At 53.2% G+C, this 14899-nt stretch overlaps 5 protein-coding genes across 5 annotated transcripts; 4 read left to right on the top strand and 1 right to left on the bottom strand.

Annotated features, from left to right (window-relative positions):
* Positions 1–856: 856 nt before the first annotated feature.
* Positions 857–1672, top strand: CAB5 (Dephospho-CoA kinase cab5; the record flags this gene model as incomplete). Its single annotated transcript, XM_062950184.1, has 1 exon — positions 857–1672. The coding sequence occupies one exon, from the start codon at positions 857–859 to the stop codon at positions 1670–1672; it is 816 nt and encodes a 271-aa protein (XP_062796163.1).
* Positions 1673–2530: 858 nt separating this feature from the next.
* Positions 2531–5779, top strand: QC764_705280 (uncharacterized protein; the record flags this gene model as incomplete). The annotated part of the gene is made up of 2 exons (XM_062950183.1): positions 2531–4300; positions 4475–5779. 2 exons carry the CDS (start codon positions 2531–2533, stop codon positions 5777–5779), a joined length of 3075 nt encoding a protein of 1024 aa, XP_062796162.1.
* Positions 5780–6110: 331 nt separating this feature from the next.
* Positions 6111–6476, bottom strand: QC764_705270 (uncharacterized protein; the record flags this gene model as incomplete). The annotated part of the gene is made up of 1 exon (XM_062950182.1): positions 6111–6476. The coding sequence occupies one exon, from the start codon at positions 6474–6476 to the stop codon at positions 6111–6113; it is 366 nt and encodes a 121-aa protein (XP_062796161.1).
* A 1846-nt stretch (positions 6477–8322) lies between these two features.
* QC764_705260 (uncharacterized protein) lies at positions 8323–8799 on the top strand (the record flags this gene model as incomplete). The annotated part of the gene is made up of 1 exon (XM_062950181.1): positions 8323–8799. The coding sequence occupies one exon, from the start codon at positions 8323–8325 to the stop codon at positions 8797–8799; it is 477 nt and encodes a 158-aa protein (XP_062796160.1).
* A 2340-nt stretch (positions 8800–11139) lies between these two features.
* QC764_705250 (uncharacterized protein) lies at positions 11140–12174 on the top strand (the record flags this gene model as incomplete). Its single annotated transcript, XM_062950180.1, has 1 exon — positions 11140–12174. The coding sequence occupies one exon, from the start codon at positions 11140–11142 to the stop codon at positions 12172–12174; it is 1035 nt and encodes a 344-aa protein (XP_062796159.1).
* Between the last annotated feature and the right edge of the window lie 2725 nt (positions 12175–14899).

Below are 14899 nucleotides of genomic sequence, written 5' to 3'. Positions count from 1 at the left end.
GTTGACTGTGGAGCACGTTGGCTAACGAGCTGGTGTTGTTAGCGATGCCTTTGACGAACAATCTGCTGTCTTTGAGGCAGATCTCTTTTGGCTGCGTTGCCTTTATTTAATCTAGTCGGTTCAATAATTTCCTCTAGATGGTACAGGATTGAGTTCACGTCAGGGTCTCATGGATGGTCATCTTTTAGATGGATGGAAATAGTATCATGGGATGGGCATGGGTGCTTTTCGGTTTGGCGATGGTACTAAAGGGAATGGGCAACGGTTCTTTATCGCTGGTGTTTATGGGATGGTTTCTGCGCTGGTTTTATACGGCTCAATACATTCCTTTGATATTTTTCTAAGCTCTGTGAAGTGCCTGGTGAAGATGTGAAGGTTGAAGGAGGTCAAAAACGGAGCTGTGAGGCTGAAAGTGGGCCGCTACAGAAGGCCAAGGGCCCCTGACAGCACGCCACAGATGTCACATGCAAAGCGAACCCCAGATTTGACCCGGCTTGGCGGGATCTTAACAGTTTTTGGTAGGGGAATTGGGGTGAAAGTGTTAGTGCCGGGCACGCCATTGTCCGTTTGCGATGACGAAGGCGGGTTTTACCTCTTGTGCCAAGGCTGTCGATTGAATCGGGGGAAGCAGCTTGGAGAAGCTCGGCAAAAAGGTGTTGGAGGAAGAAGAGGATCCTCCTCCCCGCATCATCATACGATTGCCATGGGCACTGGCTAACGAAACCCGCTTCCCATTTTATTAGTTCACATATACCGAAACTTGTACTCATTCATCAACTCTTGCCATTATCTCACAACCCCTATCATCAATTTCATATTCACCAAAAAGTCACTAAAGAAAGAAACTTTGCCAAAAATGCTGCTCATAGGCCTCACGGGCTCGATAGCCACGGGCAAATCAACCGTTTCCTCCCTTTTATCGCAGCCACCCTACAACCTCCCCATCATCGACGCCGACCTGATCGCCCGCCAGGTCGTCGAGCCGGGCACGCCGGGTTACAATGCCATTGTGAAGCACTTCCTCCCCAGCACACCCGACTTACTCGTCCCCGTGTCAGAGGACATGCCGGAGAATGGACCAAACGGAAAAGGCCGCCCGTTGAACCGACCTGCGCTCGGGAGGAGGGTTTTCGGTACTAGTCCGGAGAGGGCGAAGGACAGGGGGGTGCTGAACGGGATTGTGCACCCTGCTGTGAGGAAGGCCATGTTTTGGGCTGTGGTGAGGGAGTATGTCAAAGGGAAAAGGGCGGTGGTGTTGGATGTGCCGTTGTTGTTTGAGAGTAAGCTTGATCGGTATGTGGGACAGGTTATGGTTGTTGGGGTAAGGGATGAGGAGGTTCAGATGGAGAGGTTGATGAGGCGGGATGGGCATTTGAGCAGGGAGGATGCGGAGAATCGGGTTAGGAGTCAGGGGGGGGTGATGAAAAAGGTTGAGAGGGCGGCTTTTGGTGGGGGGGTGGTGGTTTGGAATGATGGGGATAAGGACGATCTGAAGAGGGAGTTGAGGAGGGTTATGGAGGAGGTGGAGAGGGGGAGCCCGAGGTGGTGGGGGTGGGTTTTGTGGGTTTGTCCTCCGTTGGCGTTGGTTGTTGGGGGGTGGGGGTTGTGGAGGAATTGGAGGGGGGAGAGGGAGTGGGAGGAGAGGGAGAGGAGGGAGAGGGCTAAGCTGTAGTTGGTGGTGATGAAGATGAGTCGGGACTATGGAACACGGTACATGATGAGAGCTTTGAACTTGTGAGATACATAAGGGTTGATGGGTTAATGTATTTTCTTTCTTTTCTGCGTCTCTTTGTCTCGAAGGTCTTGTTTGTGTTGGTTACTTGTGGTTGAACGGGGCCTCAAACTGCGTGGTTTCGACGAGGAATGGGAGGCTTCGAGTCAATGAGAGAGACTCGACGGGAATCTCAATGGCATATGTCGACTGACACGGGCCATGGGGCATCTCCATTGAGCCTCAAACTGCAGGGCATCAGTCGACGACATGAGGATTACGGGCAGACCCACGACCTTCTGAGCGACTTCCTCAAACACTCAACTTGCTCCCTTACCTTTCCATCTCAAGTGAATTTCCAGCAACGTGACCCGCCTTTCTTGCAAAAATCTCCCTTCCACCCCCCACCACCGACTTTGCTGTAATAGCCAATTCTTCCTGCAAATACAAAGCTTCTTCCTACCTTGCGACTACAGTTTTCAGCGCATACTCTCCTTCACAGCAAATTGCTTTCTGCGGCTACTTTCATCTCTGGTTACTGTTCGACACCAGGCCAAGTATTTCCCCTCTCGTCGTTCTCTCTTCTTCACTCAGGGCCGTTGGCCCCTCCCCAACTTGTTTCCTTTCCTCCAAACACCCGCTCGGATCGAGAGGCTCCTTCTCGATTCTTTCCTTGTTCTTCGCCCTTCAACACCGCTACCGGTCTGTTTCCGTTCCGTCACTATCACTTCAGAAGATTGATAGTCGTTGTTTGACTTTTCCTCTTGTCTCCAACATCACCAAAGTCGCACTGCTCGCTGCGGCTCGCTGACCGCAGCCATGCCTCCCAATACTATGATGGAGTGGATTATGGGACGCAATCTCACTCGCACCGAAAAGGAGAGACTGACAACACCCGAGCCGGAGAGACGGAGATCAGAGGAGAAAGAGTACAGAGGCAGAGATTCCAGGCGCCGCGATTCTAGACCCCGGCCCCCCTCTAGGCATCGGTCCCCATCCCGAGACAGATACTACGATCAACAAGGTTCGACTACTGCTCAGCCGCCCACCATGCATCGAGCCAGTGAGCACCACGAGCACCGCGAGCATGGCGAGTCCCGTCATCCTCGACAGCACAAGAGTTGTCACAAAGCAAGAGCCACCCAAGCTGCCCAAGCCGAGACGGCTTCCGTCGACATCGAGGCTACTGCTGCCGCTGCCGCCGCACTTAAAAAGGCTAGTGATGTCATTGCCCGAGCTGAGGCTAGAATAATTGCTACGGTTCACGCTGCTCAAGACAGGAAGGTGGCCAAAGAGAAAGCGAAAGAAGAGGAGGCCAAGAGGAAGGCAGAGATCGAGGCGGCCACGACTAAGCGACTTTCCGAGATCTTTTCAGACGTTGACTCAGACGAGGAGGAGCGCGCCATGGCTATAGCGTTGGCAGTTTCCAAGGCTTACAAGCAACAGCAAACAAAGGGCCAACCGAGCGATCCCAAGTCATCTCCGTCAAAGGAGAAGAAGGCTGACTCTGCCAAACCCAAGGAGGTCAAGAAGACTCAAGAGACGGAGAAACCTGTCAACACCACAGCCAAGAAGCCTAAATTTCAGGTCGAGGTCTATACGGGCAGCGACGGCGAGGGCGAGACTTTTGTCGCAAAGGTGCCGCTTCAGAGCAGCAAGACGCCGGCCGAGGCTAAACTGGCCCCTCCCGAGCCTGACGAGAAGGGTGAGTCCAGCAAGACCATGGAGGCGGAGAAGAAGGTCGAGGGCAACAAGAAAGCAGAGGACAAGAAGAAGGCTGATGACAATAAGACCGAGGACAAGTCAAGAGACAACAAGTCGGGCCAGAACAACACGAAGAAGCAAGACACGGGCGCTCCTGACGACTTTGTCACCCCCGATCTGGAGCCCCATGCCACATGCGGCTGCGAGAACTGCATTCAGGGTCGGAGACTCCTGGGCCGGGAGTTGAGCAAGCCCCGAACTAGAAAGGAGATAGCCGCGGCGCTGCTTACGGACTGTCTGAAGAAGAAGGGTGGTTCTGCGGGGAGTGACAAGGGCAAGAAGGATGGGAAGAAGGACGGAAAGGATGATAAGCAGGATGACAAGAAGGGTGTGAACAAGGATGCCAAGAAGGACGAGAAACAGGAGGGCAAGAAAGACGACAAGAAGGACGAGAGGCAGGAGGGCAAGAAGGACGATAAAAAGGGAGACAGGGGCAAGCAGGATAACCCCCAGAACAACAAGAAGGCTGCCGGCGACAGCTCTGGTACCAGCCAAAACCAGAACAAGTCTGATCAGCAGAAACCCGACGGTGGCAACCAGTCTTCGAACAACGCCCAGGGATCAGCCACCGTCCAGCATGTCCCCTCTCGCTCAGCCACCGTCCAACCACCGCGCAACGCCTACTACCTAGACGGTCATGTCCAAGTCTTTGACAGCCCAGCTCAGCAGCCCGCTGTGCCTGCGGGCTTTCCGCCGGCTCCTATCCACCCCCAGTTCCAGAACTATGGCTACGCCGGGGATGGTGTTGTGCATCCTGTGACCAACATCATCCACACAGACTGCCCGAATCCCTACTGGTCCCATCAACCTGGCGGTCCTGCGTGGGGAGGCTAGGGTCCTCCGCCGCCTGTGATGCAGCCTCCCGTGCAGCCTGGGGCTTACGGTCCTCACAACTTTACTCCGCAGGGAATGGCTGGGTACCAGCAGTGGCAGCAGATGCCGGGGTCGTGGCAGTTGAACGCTGTGCCTCCGATGTGGCCGAATGATTCGGTGTCACAGGGGCAGGGCCAGGGCCGGGGGACACCTAGGACGCAGCAGGGAACTCCGAATGTGGCTTCTGGCTCTGGCGGCAACAACGGCGGTGGAGGGAACAACGGTGGAGGTAACAACCAGGGCGGAAGTAACAACCAGGGCGGAGGTAACAACCAGGGCGGAAGTAACAGCAAAGGAGGGAAGAACAAGAAAGGAGGGAAGAAGGGCAAGTCGGCCTCTCCTGCTGTTCAGTTCACCGAGAGCACCAAGGCCGGGTCTGATGATGGCAACAATGACAACAACGGTGGCGGCTGGGGTAACGGAAACGACAATTCCAAAGAACACTCCAATGACAACAGTTGGGGGGGTTGGGGCAACGGAAATGATGACTCCAACGACAACTCCAACGACAACTCCAATGATACCTTCAACAACAACGGCGGCGGCGACAGTTGGGGCAGCGAAAACAACACCTTTGGGGATAACAACGATACCTCCAATGACAATGCGGGTGGCGGTTGGGGTAATGAGAATAACTCGTCTGGGGACAACAACGATACCTCCAACGACAACAACAACAACAACAAGAATAACAACAACAACGGCGACAACAGCTGGGGCAACGACAACAATAACAATGATACCTCGGCTGAGAACAACACCAACGGCGGCGGCAGTTGGGGCAACGATGACAACAACAACTCGGGTGACAACAATGATACCTCCAATGACAACAGCTGGGGCAACGAGAACAACGACAACAACAACAACAACAACACCTGGCCCGACCCCAACCCCCCCTCTAAACCCCCCTCACCCTTCACCATCCCCAAACCCGCCCCCCTCACAGGAACCAGCACCAGCAAAAATTCCTCCCGCAAAAAACTCACCTTTCAACCTTCACCCCAAGACCAGTTCGACTCGGACAACGAAAACGTCGATCCGAATCCGTGGGACAAGAAGAAACCAAACAACAGTGAGATGTCCATGCCTGGCTCATGGAACGAGACACCGGGGCCAAACTCCCCTGAGAAAAAGAAGGTGGATAAGGGGAAGGAAAAGGCAGAGGGGGAGTTTAGGACTCCTAGTCCTGTTGGGAAGGAGGATGATGGCGGGGTGAAGTTGGGGAATAAACTTGGGGGTTTTGGGTGGGGGCTGGGCGGGTTGGGGGGGTTGGTTGCTGCTGTTGCTAGCAGTGTTACGGGTGGGAACAAGAGTGATGATGGGAAGAAGAAAGAGGGGGGGGATAAAGGGGGGAATGATGGTGGGTGGGATGATGATAAGAAGGAGGGAGAGGAGGAGGAGGGGATTACTGGGTTGGGGGATTGGTAAAGGGGGAAGGTGCGGAGGGAAGGATTATTATATGGGATTTGGGCGGGTGAAGTTGGGATGTGTGTGGAATATTCTGTTTGGTTTTGTTTACATCATCTGGTTTGGTGTTGGGCTATTCAGCGGCCACAATATGACCACAGCAGTTCGACGGTGAGTTTAGGCCTTTACGGATGGTATATGTCTTTGAGTAGGAAGATGGAAAATAAGATATATTTTAGGAATCGTGTGTCGTGGCTGTACATTCCCAGTTGTCACGAGCACACTTTCATCTTCAAAGAAGCAACATTCCAAACGTCAATAAAAGATCGAGTAACCCAACCCACCGCCTATCTCACCGGCCTCGGCTCCAAAGAGTGCCAGTACTGAACCGCTGGGCTGAGCCCCCTTTCCCTTGCGTCGGTACGCTAACAGGCAGCGAATGTGGGGCTGTCCCAACCAAGGTGCTGACCACCACCACCAGCATAAGGCAGACCAGTCTAGGTACAACTGCCGAGACAGCATTCCCACAAAATCTGCCTTTGCTTCCGGGTATACCGACAGGTCCTTCTCTCCGTGTTTGCATGCTGTATGCATAAACTCCCTTGATCGGCTGGTCATGTAGGTAGGTTGGAAGTTGTTGGCTGGGCCTACATGTGAGTTGGCTGCAGTGACGAGGCCTTGCACCTGCTGACCGAAGCGATCTCTGATCGGTGACCATTTGAGAGGGCGCGCGAGGGAGCCCTTATCCCCGACCCTAACCCTCGGGTGTAGCGTAGCTAGCTAGGCTTCCCCACATTCAGGGGTTGCGTAACTTTGAAAAAGAGGGAGGGGCAATCCTTGAAGTTTTTCCCCTACGCTACCCTGAGCCAGCTGAAAATAGATGATTTTTTTTCTCTCGCTTGAATGATGAATGACACCCTTTTTCTCGGATCTCTTCAGATGTGGCGTTAGAGTTGCCGGGTGTACGTGGCGGCCACGTTAAGGTGAGGGTTGTTCGGCAGTCGATCGGTCGGTCGGCTGAGTCGGCTGCCTCCGAGGGCAACGGGGCGGCCCCACATTTCACCTTTTTCAAGGTCGGCTTCGCCTCAGTTGCCTTGGCTTTGAATTGAAGAAAAAACACGTTGGGCATCAGGCGGGCAGGCCGGGGTGAGGCTTGTTAGCAGATCGCTGGGCGTGTGTTGTAATACAGTTCGGTTTTGACGTTGATGTTGACTTTGACAGACCCCTGACAGGCTTGATCTTGACAAGCCAAAAGAGTGACGTCAACGGTGCCAAGGCCCGCCCGGCACGACGGGAGACGGGAGAAGGACAAGACAAGAGGGGCCAATATCCGATATCCGTCAACCCCCCGTTGATGGGGGATTCCTTATTGAGAAATTTCAAGTCGAGGAGTCATGATCACAAGGGACTTGGGTTTGAGGCGATAAACCGGTCTTCTAGCGGTGAAGACGGCGAAGGATCACGGCGAAAAACAGGGAGGAATGTTTTTTGTTTCTTGCGGTAAACTCGCCTTCCTCTTCCTCGCCCTCGCCAGCGGGGTTGTCCATTCCGAACCCAGTTTCCAAGCTTTGTGACCTTTCTCCTTTCTTGAAAGTCCCTCGCGTCGAATTGTCTTATTTCTCGATACCCGCTGGGGCATCATTGGGTCGTGATACCCCACGCAGAGTAAAACAAGGGAGTCAAGAGTCAGGCGTTATCGAGCTGAAGCCATTGGTGATCCGCACTGTGGTCGCGAGCAAGAGACGATCTGCCAGTGGGCAGTGGGCAGTGGGCGTGTTTGGCCGAAACAGGAGGTTCACAGAGATCCAGGAATATTTGCGATCACGGGACACTGGCCCGAAGAAGGAAGCCCGGCCGAAGTCAAGTGACTGTCAGTCACGAGTGTGCGCTGCTGCGCGGCAAGAGACGGCACTTTTTGCCTCACCTCCCGTCACGCAAGAGAGGAAAGAGTACGCAAGCCACATGAGCCAAGCCACAATTTGTAGTGACAGTGTGTATAAGTGTAGTTGCGTTGTTGGAAACAGTGGGGCTGCAGAGAGAAAAGGCTGCAGATCCACCGTGCTTCCAAGTTTGGATACACACAAACCCCTCTCCATGTATTCGTAATTCAGCTGGGCAGGTCTGGGCATTCTCTCACAGACTTCACCTCGCCCTCACAGCAGCAGCTAGCTCCACGTTCAGCTTCCAGCAGCATCAACACCAAGCATCAGTATCAGCATCGTCATCATTTCCACCATGATTATCATAACCAAGTATACGGAGATTTGACACCCCAGACAGGAACAGATGCCGGTTCTACAGCAGCCTCGCGTTCACTTCTAATCTGGCAGGCTGGACGTCAGGTAGGTGGTTCTAGGCCACCCCAGGTCTGCAGTAACGTCGCAAAGCGGCACCACCCTTTTGCCCTCGTTTCGAGTTTTTCACCCAATCGTCTGCCGTATCCTCGGTCTTTCTCCAAGATGGCGGCCGGAGGAGGGCGTCAGGCCGGCAGCCAATGAGGCTCAATAGCAGGGATCCCAACTTACACACCTTTTTGCTCACCTTCTGCGCTAGCATGGTCTGCCATGCCATGCCTGCTCTTGTCATCCATGACACGGGACAGACGAGAGGCTGGCATTTACTGGCGATGCTTCCCCCCTCTCCTGCACTCTATATTGCCCGTTTGGGGGTGCCAGTGGGATGCCAGTGGCATGTTGCAACTCGAACATCTCCTTCCGGAACCCACCCCTGGCCGCACAATTCGACAAAGGGACCAGTCGGTGTCGAATATCGCCATCGCAGGACGTGTAGCCGGCTGGCTGGGTCCCATCCTCCTCCTGCGGCATGCCCAGATCGGGACATACTGGTCGAGTGCTGGGCCCAAGAAAGTCGAACGTGTGGCGTCGAGCAAGATTTCCAGCAACAAGACCGGCATGTTCGGGAGGGGTGGGCGGGATCTTTTATTGATGGGCAGACAGTCAGCCACTGAGGGAGTTGAGACAAGAGAAGAACACCTCCAGCAGCGCGCTTGTGTGTTTCATGTTTCCTTGTGGCCAAGCTGATGATATCTTTTTCGCTTTCGGCTCCTCGCTTCTTGCGTCTACTGCGGAAGGACTCCTAATCTTACCGATATGCAGTCATGGGGTTGGAGCCTTGGTTCCAGGGCAGCCTTCAACATGGCTACGCCGTCTCTGTCATCTCGTCATGATTTCGGGCTAGGGCACCGCTTCATATCACTGGGCAAAGGGAAGATTGAGGTATATCTTGTGATCACGACGATGGCTTGAGATTTAGACAATCTCGCCATGGCAAATGACGCCTTTGTCTCTTCCCCGCCGCCAACATGCTCCGACTGCTTTCTCGAACGTTTTTTGGCGGCTTGCAAGGAGGGGGAACCCCATCCCAAGCCATCAAGACCCAGGTGGTGTGCGTGATGGACCGCACAATATGGCTCTTGAGGCCTCACCAAGCGAGCTTCATGCATGACTGAAGAGGTGGCCCATCACAAACGGCACCGGCCTTTTCAAGCGACCGTCTGTCCATTCAGCGGCAACACGAACAGTGTTTAATCTAGACCATGCAGTTGCATGGCAGTTTATCTTAGGACGCCGGTGTCGCTAATAAGGGAGCGGATGGTACCTTGGAGTGACGGTCATTCTGTCAATATCACAACTCACAAGTCACAAGTCAGAAACGATGCTCTTTTTCAGAACAAGAGTTGGCTGCAGACTTGGCTGCCCGACCACGGACGTTATCTGAAAGTCCTGGAGCCATTCACACAAGGTATTCAGTTGACGCCTCACTGTTTACCCGAATTACCAGTTCCAGTTTCTGGTGGGATCTCGACGGGCCACTCATATAGATTCTGGGCGGTGGCGGATATCGATATGACTCCTCACGGCTCATGCAACTAAAAATCCCCCATGAAAAAAAAAAAAAAAGTCCTACGATCGGCCGGGAGCTGTGATACGCGCTCTTCTTGCTGCGGGACGCGTCATTTACTCTTCGACTAGCGAAACACGAAAAAGGAGTCATTTCGCTGCATGATTTGACTTGTTGTCAAGAGGCCTGTCATGAGAGAGTCTGAACAGCTTGCTGCCAGCCACGCCAGCCAGGAGAAGTCTTCAACAGGGCGAGTCTAGCCGGGTGTTAGTCTGGCGACCTTTTCTCTTGGCGGACGTTCAGACTTACAGCCGTGTAATTACGGTACGGTGCTCTGTAACACTACTCCAGATGTGGCGCTGTTCGTAGTGTAGCTGTAAGCTTGCACCGTCCACATCTGCAGCTTTCAGCTCCGGTCGCATGCGACCGACCACAAGCCGGACCAGCCATTCGCCCTCGATGGCCATTGCGCATATGCAAGTGGCAGCATAGCCCACGGACTTTCTTCCCTTTTCTTTCCTCTCTTCTTTCACCTTGGGCCTAAGAGGGAGAGAGAGCAGATGGCGATGGGCCGCGCAAACCCCAGGTGTGGCTGCTGTCCCATCTCTTCCGTCCCCCGTCTTCCATCAAACGTGCTTATCCTATCCTGTCACCAGTCAAGCGGCTGGGATCGGATCAAGTATTCTTGTGCCACACTGCATATGCTCAGAGAAGAGCGCCATGAAACCTGGGGGTGGTACGAAACAAAAGGTACTTTGGAGATCGTCCCAAGATGGTCATTTTATCTCGACTTATAAGTGTCAAGGGTCTGATATCGTCTGTAGCGTCCGGGAATGCGGCAGCAGTGGGTGGTAGTATGAGGAGGTACTTGCCCTCAGTAAAGACGACGCTGACGCGAAGCCGCGGCAAACCCGACAGCCTCACCCCGTTCTTCCTCCAGGCCCAGTCAGCCCAGGCTACCATTGATGATCTGTTTGCCCGCAGATGCTGCTCCTCCACCGACGACGAGGACAGTGGGCAGACAGCAGTCGAGGTGAGGGCGCTGCTGTGAAGCTGCAGGCGGGTCCCAGTCCCGTCCGCTCGCCTGGCCCCATCTGGCCATCGGCGCTGTCCCCTCTCCATCGACCTGCATGTCCTCGGCCACGCCCTCCTCCCTACCCTTCCCCTCCCAAGTAAGTACCTACCCCCACACCAGGGACCCCATCGGTAGGTACCCATTTCGGGACTTGATCTCTTATAACGACGGGCCCTCGCACCCGGACTATACGAGATTCTCACCCTCCTTCTTCCCCCTCACGAGACTTCGTCCACCCTTCTCTTCTTCTCATTTGCGGTTGCTGGCGTGCATGCTAATCCCTTGTCTTGGGACCGCCCGCTCCGTCACCTTTCTCACCTCGTTTCTTATTTACTATTCGTTTCCCTCGCCCTCTTAGTTCCCCATCCCAAGCCCTTGCCCTGCTCCACCTCGACCACCCTTTGTACTCACTCAACCAGGACACACACCAAAGTACACTCAGACCATGCCACCACAACTACTCCCGGCTTCGGCAGCTGCCTTTGCTCCCCGTGCTTCCTCCGTCAACGTGGTCCTCGGATCCAAGGTAGAGCCGTGGCTCACGCAAACACTCAAGCGCATCAACAGGATCAAGCGCCCACTCAACAGTGTACCTCAACACCAAAGATGTCTGACCGAGACCCTGTCGTCGCCAAATGCCATCTGGACCCTGGCTTCGCTGATGCTGCCCAAGGGCCCCGAATCGGAGCTCAGGAAAGACTCCAACCCGCTGATTGAGGCCATCTTCAACTACCAGCTCATCCACCTCGAGGCCTACATTGTGCACGTCGACATGGTACTGAGAAACGAGGTTGCTTACAAGCTGACGCCGGACACTATCGAGTCCCTGATTGAGTACCACAAGGACATTCACTGTGTCAATGCAAAGGCCAACACCTACGACTGGTCCGAGAAGGAAACACAGTGCAAGAAGCTTCACGAGGACTTCATCCAGGCCATCAACAAGTTTGTCTTCCGGACACATGTGTCGGCACTCGAGGGGCTCGAGGAGGATGGTGCTGGAGAGCTGCTCAGTGGGAAGAGTGAAGAGGTGAAAAATGCCGTCATGAACCTGGTCAAGCCTCTGCTTCCGCCGCCGCCCAGGATCGTCGATGTCGTCCGCCAGCCACCGCTCCTGCCCAGCTCGCCTGCAGGTGCGAACATCTGGTCCCAGGCGCCCACCCCGACCACGATGCCAGCCCCCGTCGATTCCTGGAAGATCCTGCCTTCGAGCCCAAGTGTAGCTTCGACTCCGCCCGACTCGACCAGCCCTACCATGTGGGCCACGATTGGCATCAGCGAGTCCTACACGCCATCGCCTCCTCTTGCCTACAGCCAGCCGTACACCACAGCTGGTCTGTTCTACGGCTCGCAGTTGGTCTCGTCGCCCATCCCCCACCTCCCACTGCCCAGCATGCTTGCTCCTCAGTGCGGTGTGACGGTTGGCTACAACTCGTTTGGCTGGGACAGTCGGTACCAGGACTATGCGACGACAATGTGACAACCATCGCCACCTGTATCGGCCGCTAGCTATCCAGTCGTGACGACAGCCTCGTTGTAAACGCGCCAACCAACGCGCCCATCGGCCACGACCGATAGTCGCGATTTCAGGAGGGTTTGGCATCAAAGCGCAACAACAGAGTTTCCCCTGTCACCACCGCACTTTATTGTTCGCAAGCATCAAAGGCATATCGGGGCGTTTCTTTCATCACCTTTTGCATGGGTTCGGAGCTTCCTGGGAACAAATCGTCGACATACCCTTTTCGGCGCATATATATTTGGACGGGGTTTTTCTTTTTTTTTTTTTTTTTTTTGTGTGTGTGTGTGTGTGTGTGTGTTTCTTTTTGTTTACAGCGAGCGTTTTTTGGTCTTGGTTTTTTTTTTTTTTTTTTTCATCTATTTTGGATACCACTGCTTCAACTGCGAGCTCGGTTGTAAGCCTTTTTCTTCTGTTTGGCTTTTGTATCGCATGCACACAACATCAAACCTTACATGGCTGGGTCCTGGGGCTGGATATTTGAGTTTTTATCTGCATATTTATCGGCATATTTTGGAAAGGATGAGATACAGGTGGTCTTGTTTTCTTTTGTCGTGTGAAACTTTTTTTTTCCTTTTCGGTGATTCAAATATCAAAGAGGAGACCGCAGCAATGCACCACAACCCAAGTTCGGCACAGACCGAGCTCAAGATCTTGTTCTTTTCTTCTCTCTTTTTTTCCCTTTCAAAAACTTGGTGGATATGGGGGACGAAATTCAGCACCACTCGACTCGACCTTCCGCCAAAAAAACCAGCACTCGCTTAACGTTCGTTCTTCACTCACCCAACAACACACGACCACCTTGGATACCAAACATTTTAATATTCCTTGTCTCATGGATGAATGTTAATGTTACGGCCTATTTCTTTTTCTTAATGATGGATATATATATCCCCGACAAGAACCGGCTTTTTTTTTTTTGCGACGTTGCGTACGACCGAGCGACGACGATTACGACGACGACGACGACGACGAGGTAACGACTTTTCGGCTTGATGCCGGAAACGCTGCAAAAAAAAAAAAACACTGGATTGTTGTTTGGGAGGTGTATATCCAAAAACAAATCAGCGGAAAACATAACATTCATCTAGCCTGGCGCGCGCGACATGAAAAACTCATACGGGATATGTGATTTTCTTGAGCAAAAGGGCAGACACTGGTTGTCGACAAGGAAGTGTTTCCAAGGAGGCTGGGTCGAGCCCGAGGCAAAGAAGGCTTGCCTCGGATATGGAACAAGAAGAATGGACGGGAGTAGGGGGTTGGTTTTGGGGAAGGGGGAGGGGTGTCTGGATTTTGTGAACAGGGCAAAATAAAAAGGCAACTGGTTTGTCTTTTTTAATTTTTGTCTTTTTTTCTCTTTTCTTTTATCTGCCTTGGGGGGGCTCTCTTTCCCCTTTCTCCGCACCAATCCTGACAGCTTGGCTTGGGAAGTGGGTGTTGTTTTTGGCTGTTGGTACTGGAACGAGATTACTGTTGCGCACGTTTTATTTCCCGGCAGAAGGGGAATTGTGATGGGTGCAGTTCAGGTCATGGTTTTCCGGTTTACAACGCAGTCAAAAGACGATAACCGCGCTCCTCGGCTGTCAGGAAGGGTGGTGAAGATGGGGAATGGGGGGTCGGGAACGGGGGTTCGTCTCACTGGTTTGAGATGCTGGAAGGGGAATACGTGGGAAATCCGCAACTGGTTTTTTTTTTCTTTTTTGCGGCTGGGAAATTTCTCTCTCTCTGCTCTATAACCCAAGTAGCTTGAGACTACGAGGATTCTACTACACGTCGTAGTTAATAAAAACGAGAAAAACGTTTGCTCAAACCCAATTTTTTTTTTTTCGTTTTGGATCCTTTGGTTGCATGTGGTTGAAGTCTTCCGTGAATAGTCAACATACTGAAAGAGAGTGATGCGAGGTAACGTTTCTGATTCAACAGAAATGACGTTGCAAGCAGGTGAATGTCCAAAAAGCAGGTGAGATCTTGGTGAGGTTTGAGGTATATTACCCTACATCAACTCTGCAGCAGACTCCGCAGCGGCTAATTTCTTCATGTCCTCATGTCAGCAAGGCTCGGTAGACGCGATTAGGTCTGTATGTGTGCATGCAAGTGAGATTTTTTCTTTCTTGGTAATGAAAGCAGATGTAACCGTTCGTGCTACCTGCCTCATGCTACCTGCCTCAAAGGGCTGGGTTGGAGGTGTACACACGGCAACAGAGACACCGAAGACATGATGATGCCAGGATATCAAAGAGGCTAAGACACGGCCCGGGACCGAAGGGGAGGGTTGCCTGTCAGTCTAACATAGGTTCAGCTTATGGAGAGGCATATCTACCTAGTGGGAGCAACCCCTTCAAGCTCAGGCCGGGTGAGTACGTTGTCTCAGATTTGTGGGCGGAGAGACATATTTTACTCATCCATCCGTCTTGTCCTCATCATAAGGGCCGGTGTGGGGGTGTGCAAGAGTCAAAAGATAACACCCATCTTAATCCTACTTAGATAACAGTCTCTCTCCTCAGGTAAACCATGGAATTCACCTGGAACCAGGTAAATCCCGTAAGAGGGTTCCCTGCCCGTTCGTCTGGGGCGCGGGCCCGTGGGATGGCGTAGTTCCCTCCGCCGCACAGCTGCCGTCTAAGTGACACTGCCGCGGGTGTGCATCGGGGGTTTTGCCGTATCCGAGGGCCAGGTTATAGCTACCTAC

This window comes from Podospora pseudoanserina (assembly GCF_035222485.1).
Source record: "Podospora pseudoanserina strain CBS 124.78 chromosome 7 map unlocalized CBS124.78p_7.2, whole genome shotgun sequence".
In the NCBI taxonomy this organism is placed as follows: domain Eukaryota; kingdom Fungi; phylum Ascomycota; class Sordariomycetes; order Sordariales; family Podosporaceae; genus Podospora; species Podospora pseudoanserina.
This window is presented reverse-complemented; position numbering and strand designations above follow the sequence as displayed.